Genomic DNA, 23,786 nt, shown 5'->3' with positions numbered 1-23,786 from the left:
TCCATTTTCAGAGCAGTGGAAAGAGCTCAGTGCTAGAAAGCCTAGTGGGGAGGGACCTGCTTCCCAGAGGCACTGGTATTGTCACCCGGAGACCTCTCATTCTGCAGCTAGTCCATGTTTCACCTGAAGATAAACGAAAAACAACAGGAGAAGAAAATGGTAAATTTTAGAATTGGAATAAGAATTATTTAAAATTTCTTCATTTTTGGTCAATCTTAAGAAGATATGAGTTAGACAGAAATTAGTGGCTGTAGCGAAGTCAGAAGTCCTGTAAAGAAAGTGATATGCGTCTTTTCTCATGGAAAAAGGGAGTAATTTTTTTTTGTTTTTGAGGACTGTGAGTCAACTTTTTTGAAAGAATCTTTTTGGTAATGTAGTTCAGTAAACTTGTTAACACTATTTAGTGGAGGATCTAGTGAGATACTTAGTAAACAAGAATCAATTATTTTTAAAAGTTTTTGTGTCTTTTGGAATGTTTTAAACTTTTAGTGCTTAAAGCAATGTTTTTTGTTTCAACTTGTTTTAGAATTTAAATATTTTACATTCTAGTTTAAAGATTTTATTTTAAATAAAATTAAAATGATTCAGCTTTTCTGCATAACAGTGTTATCTCACCTTCACTTTTCTGTCTTGCCATGTGCCTGTGAATTTTGAATCTTTGGCCCTTCAATCCAAGATAAATATTATTTGTAGAAAGAGTTTTTTAAAAAAGATATTTTTGCCACACTGCACAGCATGTGCAATCTTATTTAGTTCCCTGACCAGGGATCCAGTGGATCCCTGCAGTGGAAGTATGGAGTCTTTTTAACCACTGGACTGCCAGAAAAGTCCCTAATTATTATTATTATTTTTACTATGCTTATTTTGCTAAGACTTAACCTATAGCAGTGGAAGCATGGAGTCCCCTGCAGTGGAAGCATGGAGTCTTTTTAACCACTGTACTGCCAGGAAAGTCCCTAATTATTATTATTATTATTTTTACTGTGCTTATTTTGCTAAGACTTACCTATAGCATGTATTACTTTGATTCTTTAGATTCCTCCCTCACCCAAATAGTAAACATGGAGTATCAGGATTAGAAGACATGCACCATCCTTTCTTCTTTAGTTACACTGAAAATATTTTAAGAAATGCTCTCTTTATCAACATATTTAAGTTTGCTTATTAAATGTGTGCCCTATTACATACTGTACCTTTATATTAGAGAAGTTTGGAATGTTTGATGAGAGTAATATATTTGATCTTCAGTGTTTGGCTCAGACTCTGTCTTATTTGTGTGTTAGTTGCTCAGTCATGTCCAACTCTTTGTGACCCCATGGCCTGTAGCCCACCAGGCTCCTCTGTCTGTGGGATTCTCCAGGCAAGAATACTGAAGTGCTTTGCCATTCCCTTCTTCAGGGAATTTTTCCAACCCAGGGATCGAACCGTGGTCTCCCATATTGCGGGCAGCTTCTTTTACCATCTGACCCATCAAGGAAGCCATCTATCTTACTTATAAAAGTCTGTAAAATGTTCTAGTTGTTAAATTACATTTGCAGCAGAGTACCATGGTTGTTTCTCATTCTGCGAGAGATCTGTTTTAAATGCAGTTTCATTGCTGCTGCTGCTGAATTGCTTCAGTCGTGTCTGACTCTGTGCGATCCCATAGACAGCAGCCCACCAGGCTCCTCTGTCCCTGGGATTCTCCAGGCAAGAATACTGGAGTAGGTTGCCATTTCCTTCTCCAGTGCATGAAAGTGAAAAGTGAAAGTGAAGTCACTCAGTTGTGTCTGACTCTTTGCGACCCCATGGACTGTAGCCTACCAGGCCCCTCTGTCCATCGGATTTTCCAGGCAAGAGTGCTGGAGTGGGGTGCCATTGCCTTCTCCAGCAGCTTCATTAGTTTGATGCAATGAAGTTACTTTAATTTCCGTATCTGATCCTTTCCTTCACTTACTGGATGGTGAGAGCTTGATTTTTATTTTAAAGGGATTTTAAAAAAGACATGTCATGAGCATCTACAAGGACTATAGAATGTGAATCACTGAAGTAGATTAATGAAGTTGTAGATGTCACAGGTTACAAGTAATATTTTTGGATAGGATGCCAGAGGATATGTAAAAGTCATTTGATTATATTAGGTAGCTTCTTGGTATGTTATTTATCACTTTGCATTTCTGTAATATTTCTTTATTATTGAAATTCTGAACCTTGAATTTAATCATTTTGGGCTAATTTATGGTCCAATTTCAAATGTATAGAATAATTATTCAAAAATTTCAGTCTTGCTAACATCAAATTTACCAAATGCCTTAAACTAAAACTTCAAGTAACTGTATGATGATGTCTGTTTCTTTTAACTCTTAATTTTCTTCAGTCACCTTGGAAAGGACAGATGATATCTTTTCTCTCAGAGTACGTGGGCAGCATTTCTAGAAAGGGTGTACATTTCACAACTGTAGCGGTGTCAGTTCTTGTTATCTGTTTGTATTGTTCACTTTATTTTGTTGACGTCTCTTATTGGTGGTGGTAGGTCAGTAAACCTGCATATCTTTGCCTATATATATTTTTTCCCCCAAGCTTAGTGCTTATTTTTTGTATTAAAAAACATAATACTTAAAATGACAACTCAGACACCCAGAACACAAAATAGATTTTGTAAGTTTTGAGTACTAAATATCATGTATCTTATTAATAATTAGGATAGTTCTTTAACTTATCATTAGAGCCTGTTTATCCTCAGGATAAGCAATTCTACCTTATCACAAATCACTCTATTCTAGAGGAAATTAGAAACAATGAAGCAGGAGATAGCCAGAAAAGTATGAACTACCTGGCAGCCTGGCAACCATAGAGGAGAAAGGGGAGGAAAACAGGAGAATTTAAAAAAAGAAAAAATTAGTCTCTAACCATTTTGTATAGGGATTTGTAGTCTATACATAAACGGCTTTATTATGTAACAAAGACCTAAGTTACCATTAGTAGGTAAGTTTAAAGGGCAGTGGATTCTAACATAACATGGATAGGTCCATCAAAACTGGCTAAACTCTTAAAAAATATTTACCATGTATAATTTAATTATCAGGAAAATTTATTTAACATGAGATCATTCTGCCAACTACATAATATAATTTAGGTGTCAGTATATAGATTTATAGTATTTCTCATCTTGCTCCCCACTTCTGCCAATGTAAAAGAATTTTCTGATAAAATCTATTAAAAACAAAAGCTGTTTTCAAGTGGTTTAGTTTGAATTTTGAACTTTATGATTACTTTTCATGTATGTCCTCAGATCTCCTTTTAGACTATTTCCAAAGGTAGCATGCTGACGGAATACCAAAATTATTTCTGTTAAATTTATTATATATTTCAAAGAAAATAAACCCCTATTAAGTTCAGTCTTAGCAATTAGGGTAAATACTTTAATATTTACTTTCAAGGTTTTATTACTTTCAAGATGTATTTGATATGTTTTGTAGATTTTTTTTTCATTAGGTAATTTATCTTTTCCTGTAGTTATATAGCAAATTTCTGAGTAGTACATTAGTTTCAATCCACTTATATTAGAGTTAGAAACCAGAGGTGATAAAATTAATGTAGTGGAAAATATAAAAATAAATTATGACTCTCAATATACTTCATTTATGCCATTTAAAATTTATATACATCCCTCTAATTATAACTAATTGTAATGGAAAATTTACAGTAGTAAATTTGGAATAACTGAATGCATTTGGAATATGCATTTGAAATGTGTTCAGGTTCTTGCACATTTGAGTTTTTAGACAGGTTTGAAATATTAGGGATGAGCACTAAACTTCTCACTCTGTGCTGTTTCTCTTTGACTACAGACCCTGCTACATGGAAAAACTCAAGACACCTTTCCAAAGGTTCCCTTTATCCATTTGCTTTTGCCCTTCTTTTCCCATCATGCCTGCATGTGTGCTTTGGTACTCTTACAGGCTGTGTGCTTTTTTTTTTCTTCCATTTTTATTTGCTTATCCACATTGATTGATTGCAGGTGTTAGTGGTTCTTGTTACCTTTTGGCATTGCATCACAATGCAGGCTTTTTTTGGTGAATGTAATTTATTTTATTTTTATTTTTAAAAAACATGCTTGTGAAGCCAGATCTCTTCTATATGATAAGGTAAATTTAAAAAAAACAACCCTTTGGTGTACAGTACTTGCCTCTGAGTTCTGTTCACTTAGATTATTCCAATCCTCCAGTGAGACTTCTTGGAAGAATGTACTAAGCTTCAAGTAGGTGAGCATTTTATTTGCAAAAAGGATCCAGTTTTGTTACCTTTACCCACCAAAGAAACTGCTCCACCTTTTCCTCTGTAAATACTTATTTGAATATCTTACAGTCATTTTTATTTTGATATCAGGTGGCTGATATGTGTTAATCATTAAGACATTTAAATCTGTGAATTTGACAAAAGCAGAATAGTTGTGCTTGGAGAAGGCGAAGTTAATTTTTCTACATTCTAGCTTGTCTGGAAAAATTAGAGCAAAACTTGCTCTCCAAGTCTTGGGCCACTCAAAACAGTACTTAAAATGAATAATTTTTTCCTTTTTTCAGCAAGTGCAAGAGGAACAGACCTATTATTGGAAACTACTGGCGAGTAGCAATTCCATACAGTATACATGCCAGGTTCCCCCAGCCTTTTACCCTTTGCCATTTCATTTCTTTCCTACCTTCAATTCCAAGGAAAAACATAATCTTGTTCTTAGGGGGTAAAAATCACTTTGAAAATGCATACAGAATACCTTCATGCTACTGAGAGCTCTTTAAAGTAACAGAAAATTGTGACTTTATGGGTTGCCAACAGTAAACTGAATTAAAATGAAAAATGAGAAAACAGAACAAAAAGTTAACTCTTGTTGACATGTTGCAAATTTTTACCTTGAGTTATGTGTGTAAGTCTATAATATATGCTTTTTGCATTATTATTCAGTATGATTCATAAGTGTTCTTCTTTTAGCCATTAGCTTGAGTATTTTCATCAGATAAAATTGCTTTTATATGTGAGATATTTAAAAATAAAATATACAGTATATGCATGGCTGAGTCCCTTTTCTGTTCACCTGAAAACATCACAACATTGTTAATCGGCTGTACCCTAATACAAAATAAAAAGTTCAAAAGAAAAAGAGAAAGACAGGTACCAGGTTGGATGAAAATGAAGAATTAAATATAATCTAATACTTAATTGGCCATTGCTCTAAATTATACTAAATACTTGGATTTTTGGAATCCAATTCTTAGAGGATTCTTGGAAGAAACAGTTTTAACTGAACACATAATGAATTAGAAGGAGTTATTCATTTTATAGAATTGTAGTGAGTCATTTAATATATGGGTTAAGGTCTTTTTAAAATACGCTTTATATCTACTTGCTCAAATAAAAAGTTTTAGATACCACAAAAAAAAGTATACATATTTTATTACAATATGAGGAGAGGTGAACAGTTTTATTAGTTAAAATCTAGATTTCAAATATAAGTTAACTTATAGTTAGTGGGAAAGTAGGAACAAATAATATTGTACTGTCTTTTTGGATTCCTAAGGTAATTTCCATAGTTTTCAATAAGTGAAGTTTCTCTCTTTCCAGGGGTTGAAGCAGAAGAATGGGGTAAATTTCTTCACACCAAAAATAAGGTAATTATAAAAGAACATGTTGAAGAAGTAACATGTTGAAAATATTTTTTTTGGTACAGGTAACTGATAATTTAGTTTTCTTATGATTGGCAATGTAGCACTGTTATCTTGTAAAGTAAATCTTATCTTAGTAACATTTCTAACCATAGTAGTTTATTTGGAAAACATTAAGTTGAGCCTTATTCTCTCTAATTTGGAGACTCTTAACTGTTGTGGGCTCAAGGAGCTTTGAAAAACTCATATAAACTCTGACTTTGGCTCAGAATGATGTTTGTGTATATTAGAATTTGTTTACTAATTCTCTGAAGCAGATCCATAGACATCCTTGAAATTTATCAAAGCCCTCTTAGGAACTTTTAAAATCTTATTTTGAATACTTTTTTTTGTTTCAATAATTTTTAGCTTTACACAGATTTTGATGAAATTCGACAAGAAATTGAAAATGAAACAGAGAGGATTTCAGGAAATAATAAGGTAGGTATCTTTTTAGAGCTGGAAAGTATAACCATCAGTAAATTTATCATTAAGAGCATTCTGGTCTTTTAAGCTAGTGGAGTATTTTCTCAAATATATAGAAACTTCATATAAAACCACTTTTATTTCTTAGAGCTTTCATATACAAACAGGTATTTCATTTAGATGTTTATTCTTGATCTTGTATATATCACTTTATCATATAGTTTTTCAATTTAATACTTCCTACAGTTATATTTTTTTCTGCTGGATTGATTGTACTCTAACTCAAGAAGCAATATATAACTTACGAGATACATTTATTTTGAAGAGCTCTTTTTCTTACCTGAGTAAGTCGAGATTTACTTATGAAAGCAAAGAGAGGCAAAGCAAGGTTGTTTTTTTTTTTTTTTTTTCAGTGAAAATGAAAAGTAATGTTAACAAGTGAATTGTTTTCTAAGATTATGAGAATTTAAATTAGATGTCTCAGATACCATTGTATGGTAAATGAGGCACATTTAAATGAGGTACTGTCACTGCCTTCTTTAAATGCTTCTATTTTCTCTGTCTTCTTTCTTTATTCTTACTACCTTTCTGTTCTCTTCCCTTTGTGTTGTTACCTCCATTCTTGAATGGGTACATTTAATTGCACAACTGGGCCTGAGCTGAGTACTAATATTAAAAAAAATATTTATTGAGTCTTTTTATCTGCTGGATACTGTGTTGGAAAGGTTTTCCTGACCCAAAGGCATTTTTTGGAGCCATGTTAATTTCTTTATGTCTATTCAAGATATTTATCTCTGTTTGAGTGATTGACTAAGATTTATTATTGAACTCTGGGTAGGTTATCTTTTAGTTACTGCTGCCATAGTTCCCTGATTTGGATTACTTGTTACCTGTGTCTCACTCTGAATTCAAGAACCTCATAAATTCGGATAGTAATACATTGTTCTTTTGTTCAGCACTGAGTCTATTAAACATATTTAAGAAAGGTTATCTCTGAGAATCAGGAGAAAAGAATGTGAAATAACAGGAAATAAATTGTGTATATTAATAGTATAAGGTTGGATAGGATTATAATCTATGGCAGGCTGCCTTGTTTTCTATGTTTCATTAGGTTTTGATTATTGAAATGTTTTAGAGATTATGGTTTAATATTTAAAAGCATCTAATGTATAATACTTGAAATGAGGTTTTACTTTAGCATTTTTATTTCATTGACATTTTAATGTGATTTTAATATAATATTTGAAAATTTATTTTTAGGGAGTAAGCCCTGAACCAATTCATCTTAAGATTTTTTCACCCAATGTTGTCAATCTGACACTTGTGGATTTGCCAGGAATGACCAAGGTAAAAATAGTTGTTACTCATTATGGATGTGGTCATGTTTGTTTTTACTTGAATAAACAACATAGTTTTTCCTTAACCTCATATGGAATGATCAGCCTTTTTTTTTTTTTGCAATTATCTTGATCTTTTAGCAGCATTTGACATAGTTGAGCCCTCCTTTCTCCTTGAAACACTTTTCTTTACTCAGCTTCCGGGACACCACACTCTAGAGGATTATTTCTGATCTTACCAGCCACTCCTTCTCAGTCTCTTTTGCTGATTACTTATCTTCTCAATGTCTAAACAGTGAGTATCCCATAGCTCAATTTTTGGACCTCTTGTCAAGGGTGTACACTTAACCTCTTGATGATTTCATCCAGTCTTATGATTTTTAATATGAGTATCTGTATGCTGACCACATTCAAATATTTCCAGCTTACATATTCATCTTGTATGTCTACTTGATGTATACATGTCTGAATTTAAAACATGATGTGTCTAATACCAAATGCCTGATCTGTCCCTCAACCTGACTTGGTCTTTCTATAGTCTCCCCCATCTCAATAAATGGCAACTCTGTTGTACCAGTTGCTTAGCCAAAAAGTTTGTAGTCATCCTTGACATTTCTTATCTTTTACCGTACTTTCCCTGTTAGCAAATCCTGTTAGCTTTCCTTAACTTAAAATATGGGCATACATTGCGGTATTTCAAATTTGGTTCCAGACCATCCCAGTAAGTGAATATTGCAGTGAAGTGAGTATTGCAGTAAAACAAATATACAAATTTTTTTGTTTATCCATTGCATATAAAAGTTATGTTTATACTATACAATTGACCCTTGAACAAGGGGTTTGAACTACATGGGTCTACTTATATGTGATATGTGAATTTTTTTCAATAAATATATTGGAAAATTTTTTCAAGATTTGTAACAATTTGAAAAAACTTGCAGACAACTGCATAGCCTAGAACAACTGGAAAAGATTAATAAAAATTAATACACAAATCTAGTGTAAAAAGTTAAAATTTATCAAAACGTACACCCATAGACATAAGACTGTACATGGTGCTTTAAGTAGAAAGAAATGTAAACAAATGTGAAGATGCAGTATTTAATCATAACTGCATAAGATTGGTTGTAGTACATACTGTACTAATGTAATAATTTCACAGCCACCTTCTATTCCTGTTGCACTGAGTCAAGGTGGTTGAGTATCCCAAAATGTTGTGTGATGGAAATCATCTCTCAGTAGTTCATTGCTTCAGTAATTTGCATATCACAGTAAAATGTGATCTCTTGAGGTTCTTGCATGTTTTTCATCATGTTTAGTGTAATGCTGTAAAATACTTACCTAGAGCCAGATATCCTGGAGTCTGAAGTCAAGTGGGCCTTAGGAAGAAGCACCACTAAGAACAAAGCTAGTGGAGGTGATGGAATTCCAGTTGAGCTGTTTCAAATCCTAAAAGATGATGCACTCAATATGTCAGGGAATTTGGAAAACTCAGCAGTGGCCACAGGACTGGTAAAGGTCAGTTTCCATTTCAATTCCAAAGAAAGGCAGTGTCAAAGAATGCTCAAACTACCGCACGATTGCACTCATCTCATATACTAGTAAAGTAATGCTCAAAATTCTCCAAGCCAGGCTTCAGCAATACGTGAACCGAGAACTTCCAGATGTTCAAGCTGGATTTAGAAAACGCAGAGGAACCAGAGATCAAATTGCCAACATCTGTTGGATAATAGAAAAAAGCAAGAGTTCCAAAAAAACATCTACTTCTGCTTTATTGACTATACCAAAGCCTTTGACTGTGTGGATCACAATAAACTGTGGAAAATTCTTAAAGAGATGGGAATACCAAACCACCTTACCTGCCTCCTGAGAAATTTGTGTGTAGGTCAAGAAGCAACAGTGAGAACTAGACATGGAACAATGAACTGGTTCAAAATTGGGAAAGGAGTACGTCCGGGCTTTATACTGTCACCCTGCTTATTTAATTTATATGCAGAGTACATCATGTGAAATGTTGGGCTGGATGAAGCACAAGCTGGAATCAAGATTGCTGGGAGAAATATCAATAATCTCAGAGATGCAGATGACACAACCCTTGTGGCAGAAAGCGAAGAGGAACTGAAGAGCCTCTTGATGAAAGTGAAAGAGGGGAGTGAAAATGCAGGCTTAAAACTCAACATTCAAAAAATTAAGATTGTGGCTTCCAGTCCCATCACTTCATGGTAGATAGATGAGGAAACAATGGAAACAGTGACAGATTTTATTTTCTTGGGCTCCAAAATCACTGCAGATGGTGACTGCAGCCATGAAATTAAAAAATGCTTGTTCCTTGGAAGAAAAGCTCTGACCAACCTAGATGGCATATTAATAAGCAGAGACATTACTTTGCCGACAAAGGTCCATCTAGTCAAAGCTATGATTTTTCCAGTAGTCGTGTATAGATGTGAGAGTTGGACTATAAGGAAAGCTGAACGGTGAAGAACTGATTCTTTTGAACTGTGGTGTTGTAGAGGACTCTTGAGAGTCCCTTGGGCTGCAAGGAGATTAAATCAGTCAATCCTAAAGGAAATCAGTCCTGAATATTCATTGGAAGGGCTGATGCTGAAGTTGAAACTCCAATACTTTGGCTACCTGATGCAAAGAACTGACTCCTTGGAAAAGACCGTGATGCCAGGAAAGATTGAAGGCAGGAGGAGAAGGGGACGACAGAGGGTAAAATCATTCGATGCTATCACTGACTCGAAGGATGTAAGTTTGAGCAAGCTCTGGGAGTTGGTAATGGACAGGGAAGCCTGGGGTGTTGCAGTCCATGGGGTCACAACAAGTCAGACGTGACTGAATGACTGAACTGAACTGAACTGAGGTTTTTGCATTTTTTCATCGTGTTTAGTATAATACTGTATACCCTGAATAACACCATGAGACCCATATGAAGTGCCACTAGTGATGTTGGAAGTGCTCCCAACAAGCAGAGAGAAGTCATGACATTACAAGAAGTTAAAATGCTTGATGTACTCTGTCTGTAGATTGAGGTCTCCAGCTATGGTTGCCCACCATTTCAAGATAAATGAATCCAGCTTAAGCATTGGGGGGAAAAAAAGGAAATTCATGAAAGCAATGCTGCAGGTATGCCAGCAGGCATGAAAACCTTGCACTTTATGTTAAATGCCTTTTTATTGAAATTTCAGTTTTTATCTGGGTACAGGATTTCTATAGGAAAAGCATATCTGTAGACTAACATGATTTGAGAAAAAACATATTCAATATATGACAACTTAAAGCAACAGGAAAGTGAATGATCTAAAGCTGGATTATATATTACCAGCAAAGGATAGTTTGATAATTTTAGAAAGTTTTGCTTAAAAAAAGTCAAGTTAATAGGAGGCAGCAGATGAGTTCTCAGATGCCATTAAGAAAATCATTAAGGAGAAAGGATAGCTGCCTGAACAGGTTTTTAATGTTATTGCAGATGAAAGTGCCCTATTCTGGGGGAAAAAAATGCCACAAAGGACATTTATTAGTAAGGAAGAGAAGTGAACACCAGAATTCAAAAAAGGAAGGGATAGGCCAGCTCTACTATTCCGTGCAAATGCAGGGGGTTTATGATTGCGACTGCCCTTATCTATAAAGCTGCTAACCCTCGATCCTTGAAGGCAAAAGATTAAACACCAGCTGCCAGTCTTTTGGTTGCTCACCAAGAAGGCCTGGACACACATAACCCTTTTTCTGGATTGGTTCCATCAATGCTTTGTCCCTGAAGTCAGGAAGTACCTTTCCAGTAATGGACTGACTTAAAGTTCTTTTGATATTAGACAGTGCTCCAGGCCACAGGTGTTGAAGTGCTCTACTTGCCCCCAAACACATTGTTCCTTATTCCCCTGTAAATCAGGGGGTCATATGGACCTTTAAGGCTCACTACATATGGAACTGTATGGAAAGGATTGTCATTCCTATGGAAGAGAACCCTGATAGAGAGAACAGCATGAAAAGTCTGGAAAGGATTACACTATTGAAGATGTTGTTGTTAAAAAAGCCATGAAGCCTGAAATAATAAATTCCTGCTGGAGAAAGCTGTGTCCAGATGCTGTGTATGACTTCAGGATTTACAACAGAGCCAATCAAGGAAATCATAAAAGTGACTGTGGACATGACCAAAAAAGAAAAAGTGGGTTAGATGGGTGAAGGCTTTCAAGATATGGATCTCGTAGAAATCCAAGAGCTAAAGTAGACACTATGTGAGAGGAATTAACAGAGGGTGACTTGATGGAGATGAGTGCTTCTGAAACAGTGCCAGATGAGGGGGGTGCATGTGTGGTTAGTCACTTCAGTCATGTCCAACTCTTTGTGACCTTATAGACTGTAGCCTACCAGGCTCCTTTGTACATAGGATACTTCAGGCAACGATACTGGAGTGGGTTTCCATTCCCTCTTCCAGGGCACCTTCCTGATTGAGGGATCGAACCAGTGTCTCCTGCATTGCAAGCAGATTCTTTACTGCTAAGCCACCTAGGAAGCCCATATGGTGGGAAAGAAGATTTAAAAGAAACTGTACTGGAAAACATAACGACAGTAAGCACTTTGTGAGAAAAGTCACAGTTACTCAAGACTACTTTTGATTTGGTTGAAGAAGGAATGGAACCATACAGAAACATTTTTGGAGTGAAAAAAAAAAGTATCAGACAGAAATTATGATGTATTTCCATCAAGTTACACTGAGTGTGCCTACCTCTCCTGCCTCCCCTTTGGCCTCCTCCACTGCTACTCCTGAGACAGCAAGACCAGCTCCTTTTCTTCTTTTATCTACTTGATGTGAAGACGAGGGTGATCCACTTCCACTTAACAAATAGCAAATAATCGTGCATTCTGTTGTATGTGTCTTCTTGTGAAATCTAGTAACTATATGGCAAGAACTGTATGTTTTTATGTCATCTTTATCATCGCCTGTGTACTCATATAGAACATCATGTACAAGACTTGTATTGAAGTGAATATCCTATCCTTACATAGGGATGTGCTTAGTCGCTCAGTTGCATCTGACTCTTTGCAACCCAATGGACTGTAGCCCGCCAGGCTCCTCTGTCCATGGGGATTCTCCAGGCAAGAATGCTAGAGCGGGTTGCCATGCCCTTCTCCAGGGGATCGTCAGAACCCAGGGATCAAACCAGGTCTCCTGCATTGCAGGTGGATTCTTTACTGTCTGAACCACCAGGAAAACCCTACATAGGCATAATGGGAGGGACATTTAATATAAAATTAATAATGTGTTAGGTTTTCTTTTTTTTTCTGTTTTGTAACTTTGCTTTCAAAGAATTATTTTACTGTACACTATGCCTTCACTTGTAATTGGAGAAATTGCGTGTCAGCCCATCATCACAGGTAATTGGTTTCTGTGTGGTGTTATGAATATGACTTCAACATTGGAATCTATAAACATTTTATAATGATTCACTCTTCGCTACATACTCTAGGCTACTATGAAGCAATCATTTCAATTATACTAGGCTATCATAAAACAGTCTTCTTGCTACTTCATTATCAATGCATGAATTGTTATAGCTTTAAATATGAATTTCTCTTTCACATTATCTTCTGTATAACAACAGTGTTTTGTATCATAAGACAGTATTGATGCAGGTACTGACAGATAAGACATCTTGTAAACAGATGACATAAACTTAAGTACTGACAGAGTACAGTACTGTAAATGTATTTTCCTTACAGTTTTCTTACAAACATTTTCTTTAGCTTTATTATAAGAATACAGTATATAATACATATAAAATATATGTTATTGCCTATTGCTGGTATAAGGCTTCTAGTCAACAGGAGGATGTTTGTAGTTAAGTTTTTGGGGAGTCAAAAGCAGATTTTCAAGCACATGAAGGGGTCAGTGTTACTCAAGGGTCAGCTGTACTCTGGTCTGTTAGGTGTGTAACAGCATTATGTCTAATAAAGCAATGTACATACCTTAATTAAAACATACTTTATTTCTAAAAAAAATGCTAACCATCTCACCTTCAGTGAGTTGGATATCATCTTTCTGCTGGTGGAGGGTTTGAAATATTTTAAGAACTACTAAAATGTGATACAGAGGCACAGAGTGAGCAAATGCTATTGGAAAAATTGGCTCCAATAGACTTTCTTGTTGACACAAACCTTCAATATGTAAAAAAATGCAAAATCTGAAAAATGCAATAAAACAAACTGTGCCTGTATATCTGGGACTCTGTCATGTCTTAAAAATTTATAGCTACCATCCTGAGCTAGCCACTGTCATCTCAGATGGATTACCACCATAGTCTCCTAAACGGTCTTCCTCATAATTTATTAACTAAGCAGCCAGAGTGATACTGTTAAAGTGAAAATAAGATTTTGTCATTCCTTGGCTCAGAATCTTTCTAGAGGCTTCCCATTTCACTCAGAGTAAAAGCTTTTGTTTTTATAGAGATCGAAAGTACCTCCTTGATCTGTCTCTTATTACTCTTCTTATTCCTTTTGCCCCAGTCAGTCTTCTGCCATTTTGTTCAAATGTTCATCCCCCAGATAGCTGCCTGTACCTCTCCCTTCTCTCTTTCATTCTGCAGTCATTCTCTTAAATGTCATTGTCTGGGTGAGGTCTCCCTGATTACTCAATTTAAAAGCATAATCCAGTTTAAAATAATAGTTTAAAGTATAAGCTTTAACCTAAGTATTCCTTAGCCTCCTGGTCTTTATTTTTTCCATAGTCTTACCAACACCTAGATACTATGTATATAAAGTGTTTATTACCTCCTTTTTATCACTAAAAGTCAGTGAAGGCAGGAAATTTGGTCTTTGTTTATTCACTACTGTGATATAATCTGATATATGGAATAGTACCTGAAATATAGTAGGTTGTCAATAAATATTTGCTAATTGAGTGAATGAATGAATTTGTCTCTAGACAGTTAACACTGACCAATCCTTAACATGGTAGACGTTTAATATTTGCAGGAGTTACATTTTGAGACTTATACATATTACCAAATTTGTATGAACACTGAAGTATATAAATTCATTTTATTTATCTGTAAATGGAGTAACACCTATATTCTGTGGATTAAATGAGGGGAAAAAGCTGAGTTGATTTTTATTACCTGTTCCTTGATCATCTCTGTTTTGTTCAGGTGCCTGTAGGTGATCAACCTAAAGATATTGAGCTTCAAATCAGAGAGCTCATTCTTCGGTTCATCAGTAATCCAAATTCCATTATCCTCGCTGTCACTGCTGCTAATACAGATATGGCAACATCAGAGGCACTGAAAATTTCAAGAGAGGTAGATCCAGATGGTAAGGATGGATATAAATTTTTAATGAGATGCTTGGTTAACAGAGGTGAATCTGCCTTCAAGAGAGGTGTTTTTAATTTTTAAAGGAGTATGTCTAGCTAGTAATGCTTTTCTATTTTACTCATAGTATCAAATAGAAATTTTGATGGAAATGGATAAACTGCTATATAGGCTAGGCAAAAATAGCTAATAAAAATTATATATGAAAAAATTTTAAAATTAAACATGATTAAAATTAGTTTTAAAAAAATATTTGTAAGCAAAGGTTAGAAAAACATTAACAAAATGTTGGCAGAGATAACATTAGGTGGGATTATAGATTAGGATTTTCCTTTCTTAATACTTAAAAGCTTAATTTAATGGGTCATTTCTTTTCTTTTTTGCATTTATCAGGTCGCAGAACCCTAGCTGTAATCACTAAACTTGATCTCATGGATGCGGGTACTGATGCCATGGATGTATTGATGGGAAGGGTTATACCAGTCAAACTGGGAATAATTGGAGTAGTTAACAGGTGAGCAATCAAGATCGCAGTGTTCTCATTTCAAAGCAAACCTAAAGTTTTTGATTCAGTCTGAAATGTGATAGTGTCCCTATATTTTCCCCTTTTACTATAATCTTGGTATTGTTAAAAGAATTCGTTGCTCTAAAGGAAGAAAAGAGATTCACTAAAACCTCCTGTAGATACTTTTAAAGAGAAAATGTTTATGAAGTAAGCAGTGTCACAAAATTGAAAAACTTTAATGGCTAGGCTTAAAAAAAAACAAATCCCTGTCTATTATGTATGATGAGGGCACTCGGTATTAGAAAACTCATGTATTAGAAAAAAGTATTTAGTTTACATCCAGTCAAGAAAGAGATTTTTAAGGTGGTAGTATTTTAATAGATCAATGTAACCCCTAGCATTAATGATGCTACGCAATTGCTGGGATGTGACTTGGGAGACATTTTATTAAAGGTATCCTAATAATACCTAATTTTGCTGGGAGAAATATCAATAACCTCAGATATGCAGATGACACCACCCTTATGGCAGAAAGTGAAGAGGAACTAAAAAGTCTCTTGATGAAAGTGGAAGAGGAGAGTGAAAAAGTTGGCTTAAAGCTCAACATTCAGAAAACTAAGATCATGGCTTCTGGTCTCATCACTTCATGGGAAATAGATGGGGAAACAGTGGAAACAGTGTCAGACTTTATTTTTTTGGGCTCCAAGATCACTGCAGATGGTGATTGCAGCCATGAAATTAAAAGATGCTTACTCCTTGGGAGAAAAGTTATGACCAACCTAGACAGCATATTAAAAAGTAGAGATATTACTTTGCCAACAAAGGTCCATCTAGTCAAGGGTATGATTTTTCCAGTAGTTGTATATGGATGTGAGAATTGGACTGTAACGAAGCCTGAGCACTGAAGAATTGATGCTTTTGAACTGTGGTGTTGGAGAAGACTCTTGAGAGTCCCTTGGACTGCAAGGAGATCCAACCAGTCCATCCTAAAGATTGTCCTGGGTGTTCATTGGAAGGACTGATGCTGAAGCTGAAACTCCAATACTTTGGCCACCTCATGTGAAGAATTGACTCATTGGAAAAAACCCTGATGCTGGGAGGGATTGGGGGCAGGAGGAGAAGGGGACGATAGAGGATGAGATGACTGGAGGCATCACCGACTCGATGGACATGAGTTTGAATGAACTCCGGGAGTTGGGGATGGACAGGGAGGCCTGGCGTGCTGTGATTCATGGGGTTGCAAGGAGTTGGACACGACTGAATGACTGAACTGAACTGAACTGAACTGAATAATACCTAAAGGTAGCTCAAATTAAAAATTATGGACAGGAAACTAATTACTATTGAGTGTCTGCTTATGTTTTAGCCACTCTGCTGTGAGAAATTTGCAAATGGTATCTCTTTGAACCTTCCCAACATACCGGAGAGCTATTATTTTAGTCTGTTTTACAATCAGGAAACTTACTAAATGATACATTTACCAAAGTCACATGGCTGGTGGAAGCAGAGCCAGATTCAAATTAAGATCTTAGTCCAAAACTTTTATAAAATAGGAAGCACTGAAACTGTCATGAGGTCTGGGTTCTACTCCCAGTTCATCCACAAACTAGGTGTAATGTGGGGTTAAATGATTCCTGACATCTTTGGTCTCAAACCTTTTAAAATGAAAACGTTACTCACTGATGTCTTCATACTTGTCTGCTTCTAATCACACGTCTTTCTCCCTCACCCCTGCTCTTTTTTTAATTCCCATTATCTCTTTTCAAGGCAAGCAAGTGTTATAAAAGTGTATTTGTAGATGGCTACTCTCCAATTTAGTTTCTTGTCCATGGATAAAATACACAGTTGATTAAGACATATATTTTTACCTGTTACTTAAGAGTACTGCTTTTGACTGTGGTTAATGGTAATAATGTGGTCTATGTTATTCAAATATTGCTTACTTAAAAGTCACACAGTTTGAATCTTGGCTGAATTACTTAATATGTGACCTTGGATAAATTAATCTCTCTGGGCCTTCCTTACTTTGTTATAAAATGAGACAATACCTATTGCATGGAATTGTTGTGAGAATTAAATGAAACAGTTCACGTCAAGCATTATAGACAGTTCCTGGTGCCACCATCATTAATTTTAGGCTATCATTGTTAACCTCCTCACCATCCAAACTACTTCAGTTCAGTTCAGTTGCTCAGTCGTGTCTGGCTCTTTGCGACCCCCCACACTGCAGCACACCAGGCCTTCCTGTCCATCACCAACTCCCAGAGTTTACCCAAACTCATGTCCATTGAGTCGGTGATGGCCATCCCACAGTCTCATCCTCTGTCGTCCCCTTCTGCCTTCAATCTTTCCCAGCATCAGGGTCTTTTCAAATGAGTCAGCTCTTCACATCAGGTAGCCAAAGTATTGGAGTTTTAGCTTCAGCATCGATCCTTCTAATGCATATTCAGTACTGATTTCCTTTAGGATGGACTGGTTGGATCTCCTTGCAATCCAAGGGACTCTCAAGAGTCTTCTCCAACACCACAGTTCAAAAGCATCAATTCTTCGGCACTCAGCTTTCTTCATAGTCCAACTCTTACATCCATACATGACTACTGGAAAAACCATAGCCTTGACTAGACGGACCTTTGTTGGCAAAGTAATGTCTCTGCTTTTTAATATGCTGTCCAGGTTATCATAACTTTCCTCCCAAGGAGTAAGCGTCTTTTAATTTCATGGCTGCAGTCACCATCTGCAGTGATTTTGGAGCCCAAAAAAACACAGTCCGCCACTGCTTCCCCATCTATTTCCCATGAAGTGATGGGACTGGATGCCATGATCTTAGTTTTCTCAGTGTTGAATTTTAAGCCAACTTTTTTACCCTCCTCTTTCACTTTCATTAAGAGGCTCTTTAGTTCTTCACTTTCTGTCATAGGGGTGGTGTCATCTGCATATCTGAGGTTATTGATATTTTTCCCAGCAATCTTTATTCCAGCTTGTGTTTCATCCAGCCTAGCATTTCTCATGATGTACTCTGCATATAAGTTAAATAAGCAGGGTGACAATATATAGCCTTGACATACTCCTTTTCCTATTTGGAACCAGTTTGTTGTTCCACGTATAGTTCTAACGGTTGCTTCTTGAACTGCATACATATTTCTCAAGAGGCAGGTCAGGTGTTCTGGTATTCCCATCTCTTTCAGAATTTTCCAGTTTGTGGTGATCCACACAGTCAAAGGCTTTGGCATAGTCAATAAAGCAGAAACAGATGTTTTTCTGGAACTCTTGCTTTTTCCATGATCCAGTGGATGTTGCCAAAGCACTTAGTACCTCATTTTACTTCAGTTGAAACAGTTTTGTTATTTTTTCAACCTTAGGAGTCAGCTAGATATTAACAATAAGAAGAGTGTAACTGACTCAATCCGTGATGAATATGCTTTCCTTCAAAAGAAATACCCATCTCTGGCTAATAGAAACGGAACAAAGTATCTTGCCCGGACTTTAAACAGGTAACATTTTACCTTTAGGAAAATGAGATGTTTTTGGTTTGCCAGTAGGTATCTCAGACCTTTGATTTTCAATTCCTTACATTTTTATAATGTGCTTGTCTATGAAATTTCACTTTTGTTTCTTGTATAGTAGGTTCTTATAATGTATTTATTTTTATTGAGCTGTGCCCAGTCATGTCTGACTCATGGCTGCCTCATGGACTGTAGACTGCCAGGCTCCTCTGTCCAGGAATTTTCCAGGCAGGAATGTTGGAGTGTGTTGCCATTCCTTTCTCCAAGTGATCTTCCCAACCCAGGGATCAAACTTGTGTCTCTTGCATCTCCTGCATTAGCAGGTGGTTTCTTTACCATTAGCGTGCCACCTGGGAAACCCTTTTATTGAGGGAGTTGGCATTAAATCATCATGTAATCTAGGAATGCTCAAGTGATTTTTAAAATACATTAACCATGAAATTATTTACAGTCATTCTACTTTGATGATAGAAATAGATGGCAGTTGATGTCATTTCCATTTTGTATTTCAAGAACTGAATTAAAATATATAATTTTCACATAATCTTGTCCTAATTAGCATGTCTTCTAGTCCTGTTCATAGAAAGAATGTAAGCTGTATACCTTGAATTCTTTTTTTTTCCCTTTGAATTCTTAATATCCACTGATGGTATTAGATCATTCAAAGAATTAGAAGAACTTTCTAGATGATTTATACACAACTTAAGTGAAAGCTATTTCCTTCTGTTGTTGTCATTCAGTTGCTAAATCATGTCTGTGTCTTTGGTTATTCCCTAAATAAATAAAAAGTGGATGGACATGGATTTTAACAAGATTGATTTTCACTGTGCTGAGACCAAAATAATGTAGGTATAATTAGATTGTGTAGCTAACTTCCTTTAAGGTAATTGCTGTAATAGAGAAAAAATTTTTTAAATTTATATTTGATTCTCTAGCAGTTGTTACCATTTATTGGATTGAAGGCAATTTAAAAGGCATTTTAACAAGACAGTTTCCTTCCTGTCATTTTTTTTTTCAGACTAAGTATTTACGTCTATTCTAAAATTGCATTATTTCCTGCCAAGACAAGTTGTTTGACAGGTTTCCCCATTATTTGCATTTTTAAAATTTGAGCTCCTTGGATCTTCAAAATACACAATTTTACTTTAAAATTCTTCCTTTCTAATCTTTGTTAGGTTACTGATGCATCACATCAGAGATTGCTTACCAGAGTTGAAAACGAGAATAAATGTTCTAGCTGCTCAATATCAGTCTCTTCTAAATAGCTATGGTGAACCTGTGGATGATAAAAGTGCTACTTTACTCCAGCTTATTACCAAATTTGCCACAGAATATTGTAATACTATTGAAGGAACTGCAAAATACATTGAAACTTCAGAGCTGTAAGTAAGAAATTTCTCTATGGATTTGGCTACCTGGATTGCTAGGTTAGATAAAGAAGAAAGATAAACATCTTTTGTTACAGTGACTTTGAGATTATCTGATTATGATTTATTATCTGTAAAACAGGAATATAATTTTGTAGAAATTATGAACGATATTTGATATGTATGTAAAATGCCTTATAAAGTATGTAAAAATATGTAAAACATGGTAAACATTCAGGTGTTTTTTTTTTAAAAACAAGACTTTAATTGGTAAGTATAACATTTTCTAATTTAAGAGAGTTTGTTTCTTTAATATGGACAACAACATTGTTCATGAAAAACTAAAAAAATGCAGATAAGGAAAAAGAGTAAAGTATAAGGATAAAATTACTTTCAATTCCATCATCCAGAAATAATCCCTATTACTTTGGCATTAATCTAGACATTTTTCTATATATTTATAGAACATATAAATGCCTATAATACACATCTTTAAAAATCAGATACTACAGAATCATTTCTTTAAATCAACTTGTCACAAACAGCCAGTAGAAGTTGCATATTTGTATTTTCAACCTTAAGGTTTATATAGTATTTTACTTTTTAGACATATACTCTTATTTGTTCAATTAGTCCCCTACTCTTGGTAGTTTGCTTTCAGTTATATACAAATATATACAATGTTGTGATGGACTATCTTTGGAGCATGTATCCAAGTTAATCCTTAGGGTAAATTTCTAGAAGTAGAATTACTAGATCAAAAGGTATATCACATCCTCAAAGTCTCTTATCATTGCTATATTAGTAGTGCATGCTAAGTGGCTTCAGTCGTGTCTGGCTCTTTGCGACTCTGTGGACTGTAGTCCACCAGGCTCCTCTGTCCATGGGATTCTCCAGGCAACAATACTGGAGTGGGTTGCCATGCCTCCCTCCAGGGGATCATCATGACCCAGGGATAAAACCTTGATCTCTAACGTCCTCCAACATGTTAGGAGTTCTGTAACATCCTCCTGTATTGGCAGGCAGGCTCTTTACCGCTAGTGCCACCTGGCATGTTAGTAGTAGATTGTATTGTATTACTAGTAGCAATATATAAGAATATATTTCTCTGAACTCTCACCTTTAAAAAGCCTTTTAATTTTGAAAAATAACTATAGATTTCTAGCAAGTTGCAGATAAATATACAGAGAGGTTCCATTCACCCTTCACCCCACCTCCCCCAGCGTTGACATCCCGCATATCTGTAGTACAATAACAAAGCAAGAAAATGGACATTGGTACAATCCACGAAGTTTATTCAGATTTCACCAGTTACACTTCATGTGTGTGTTGGTGTACAGTTCTGTGTACTTTCATGTGACCCTGGTAGCCTTCTGTGTGAGTTAACTCCATAGAATATTTATATCTTTGTAATTATTTAATCAAGCCTCATTAGAACATTGAAGAGAGATCATTTATATCTCTTTCAAGGATTGGGAGAGCTCCATAGTTAGGAATGCATTTGGGTTGGGCTGTCAATAGAATATGGGGAAGGCAGTAAGCAGAAGGGTATTTTAGGCTTTGGAACAGCAGAGAATAGTGCAGGACGAATTTGGAGAATGGCACGTACAGTGATGGGATGTAACAGGAAGTAAGGCAGGAAAGGTGTCTAAGAAGAACAAGACTGTGGAAAGTGTAATGTGTCAGAATTTGAAGAGCTTCCTACTATTAAAAAAATGAAAACATTTTTGGTCACAGGAGTTCCCTACTTTAGAAGGGTAATTCTGGTTATTATGCAAACTATTTGGAGAAGGTAAAGGTTGGAGGCAGAGAGACTAGTTACTGGTAATTTTAACTATTTTAAAGTATCATACGTACTACCAAGTATATTCACAATATTGTACAACCATCAATAGTATCTATTTCCAAGATTTTTCATCATCCCAACAAAAACTCTGTATCAAATAAACAGTGGTATTTGTCTTCCTCTCTTCTCCTAGCCCATGGTAACCTCTGACTTACTTTCTGTCTAGGTGAATTTCCCTATTCTAGATATTTCATATAAGGAAAACCATACAATATTTGTCCTTTTCTGTCTGGGTTATTTCACTTAGTATAATGTTAGACTGGTACCTTCTGCCTAGGCTACTGTTAAGAAAGTAGTGAATAGTGATGGTTAAAATAGAGAAGAATGAATGATTTGGGGGATATACCATATTTGTAAAGTTTCAACTGGACTTACATGAATAAAATAAAAGACAAAAAAAAAAATAAAAGATAATACCAGGATTTCTAGTCATTAAGACAGGAAACACAAGGTATCCAGTATGTAGGCGTAGAGATTTAATTTGTTTAAAGCAGGGATAAGCCCATTGACTAAGTATCATTTTTACATTTTTTAAATAGTTTAAAAAAATTCAAAGAATTTTTTATGTAGTGTATATGTAAAGTTCAAATTTTAGCGTGTGTAAGTTTACAGGAACATAGCTATGCTTATTTGTTTACATACAGTCTGTGGTTGCTTTTGTGCTCAATGGCAGAATTGGCAAGTTGTGACAGAGGCCTGAAAAGTCTAAAAATATTTAATTGGCCTTTCATAGAAAAAGTTTGCTGATCTCTACTCTAGATTGTGAATAAATAGAAATTAGTAGGATACTTTTCTTATCCTTAAGGAGCATGTCGTCTAGTTGAAAACTAGAGCAGAGAAAAATGTTTAGTCGTTATTAGTTAACTGATGTTTTCTGACAGAACAATTTACTCTGTGTGTGCGCACGTGCACATGCATATATGAATGCCTTTTGTGAAATGACCCCTTTCCCCATTAAAAAGATTAGAGAAATTGGTTCATAACAGTTGAGAATACATGGAAATGGTCTAAATGTAGTTGTCTATCATCTTAATGCTTACAGAAAGACTTCTAGTTTGTAGGGTCTTTCCCTTTTAGTAATACTAGAAATCATATATTTCATTGCCTTTCAGATGTGGGGGTGCTCGAATATGTTATATTTTCCATGAGACTTTTGGGCGAACCTTAGAATCTGTTGACCCTCTCGGTGGCCTTAACACTATTGACATTTTGACTGCCATTAGAAATGCAACTGTGAGTATGCTTAACTTTTAGAATTTTTTGAAATGAGGTTAAAGATTATTTTTTAATCCATTAAGAGCTCATGATTGTATCTTTTTAGGGTCCTCGTCCTGCTTTGTTTGTGCCTGAAGTTTCATTTGAGTTACTGGTCAAACGGCAGATTAAACGTCTGGAAGAGCCCAGCCTCCGTTGTGTGGAACTGGTTCATGAAGAAATGCAAAGGATCATTCAGCACTGTAGCAATTACAGTACACAGGTATTGAGAAATGTAACAGGTTTCTGATTAAGTAGTAAAAGACATGAGGTGATAGTTTCAAGGGACAGGAGGAAATATAGAAGATGGACTAAAAGTTAAAATTTTAGTTTCTTATCTAAAAGTGATATTTGATATCACTTATATATAGTTAAATATATATAATTAAATATAGCTTCCAAATCTGGTTTAGTATTTCAGTGATTAATTTTCCTTCAAACCAAACAGACTGTTTCTTACTTCCATCATATATAGGAGTTGTTGCGGTTCCCTAAACTTCATGATGCCATAGTTGAAGTAGTGACTTGTCTTCTTCGTAAACGGTTGCCTGTTACAAATGAAATGG

The 23,786-nt window shown here is 35.5% G+C and overlaps 1 protein-coding gene across 5 annotated transcripts in view; it reads left to right on the top strand.

The window, feature by feature from the left end:
- Window positions 1-23,786, top strand: part of DNM1L (dynamin 1 like) — a 65,599-nt gene that overhangs the window by 31,251 nt on the left and 10,562 nt on the right. For 4 of the 5 annotated variants that reach the window (XM_065939432.1, XM_065939406.1, XM_065939399.1 and 1 more), the window contains exons 2-12: window positions 12-159; window positions 5,596-5,642; window positions 6,045-6,116; window positions 7,362-7,448; window positions 14,584-14,746; window positions 15,139-15,259; window positions 18,610-18,741; window positions 19,929-20,135; window positions 23,079-23,199; window positions 23,288-23,443; window positions 23,696-23,785. In XM_065939432.1, the coding sequence (XP_065795504.1) occupies window positions 12-159; window positions 5,596-5,642; window positions 6,045-6,116; window positions 7,362-7,448; window positions 14,584-14,746; window positions 15,139-15,259; window positions 18,610-18,741; window positions 19,929-20,135; window positions 23,079-23,199; window positions 23,288-23,443; window positions 23,696-23,785 (1,344 nt within the window). The remainder of the gene's footprint in view (window positions 1-11; window positions 160-5,595; window positions 5,643-6,044; window positions 6,117-7,361; window positions 7,449-14,583; window positions 14,747-15,138; window positions 15,260-18,609; window positions 18,742-19,928; window positions 20,136-23,078; window positions 23,200-23,287; window positions 23,444-23,695; window position 23,786) is intronic. The other variant, XM_065939423.1, reaches the window with a different exon arrangement.

The sequence above is a fragment of the Muntiacus reevesi genome, chromosome 1, assembly GCF_963930625.1.
Source record: "Muntiacus reevesi chromosome 1, mMunRee1.1, whole genome shotgun sequence".
In the NCBI taxonomy this organism is placed as follows: Eukaryota; Metazoa; Chordata; class Mammalia; order Artiodactyla; family Cervidae; genus Muntiacus; species Muntiacus reevesi.
This window is presented reverse-complemented; position numbering and strand designations above follow the sequence as displayed.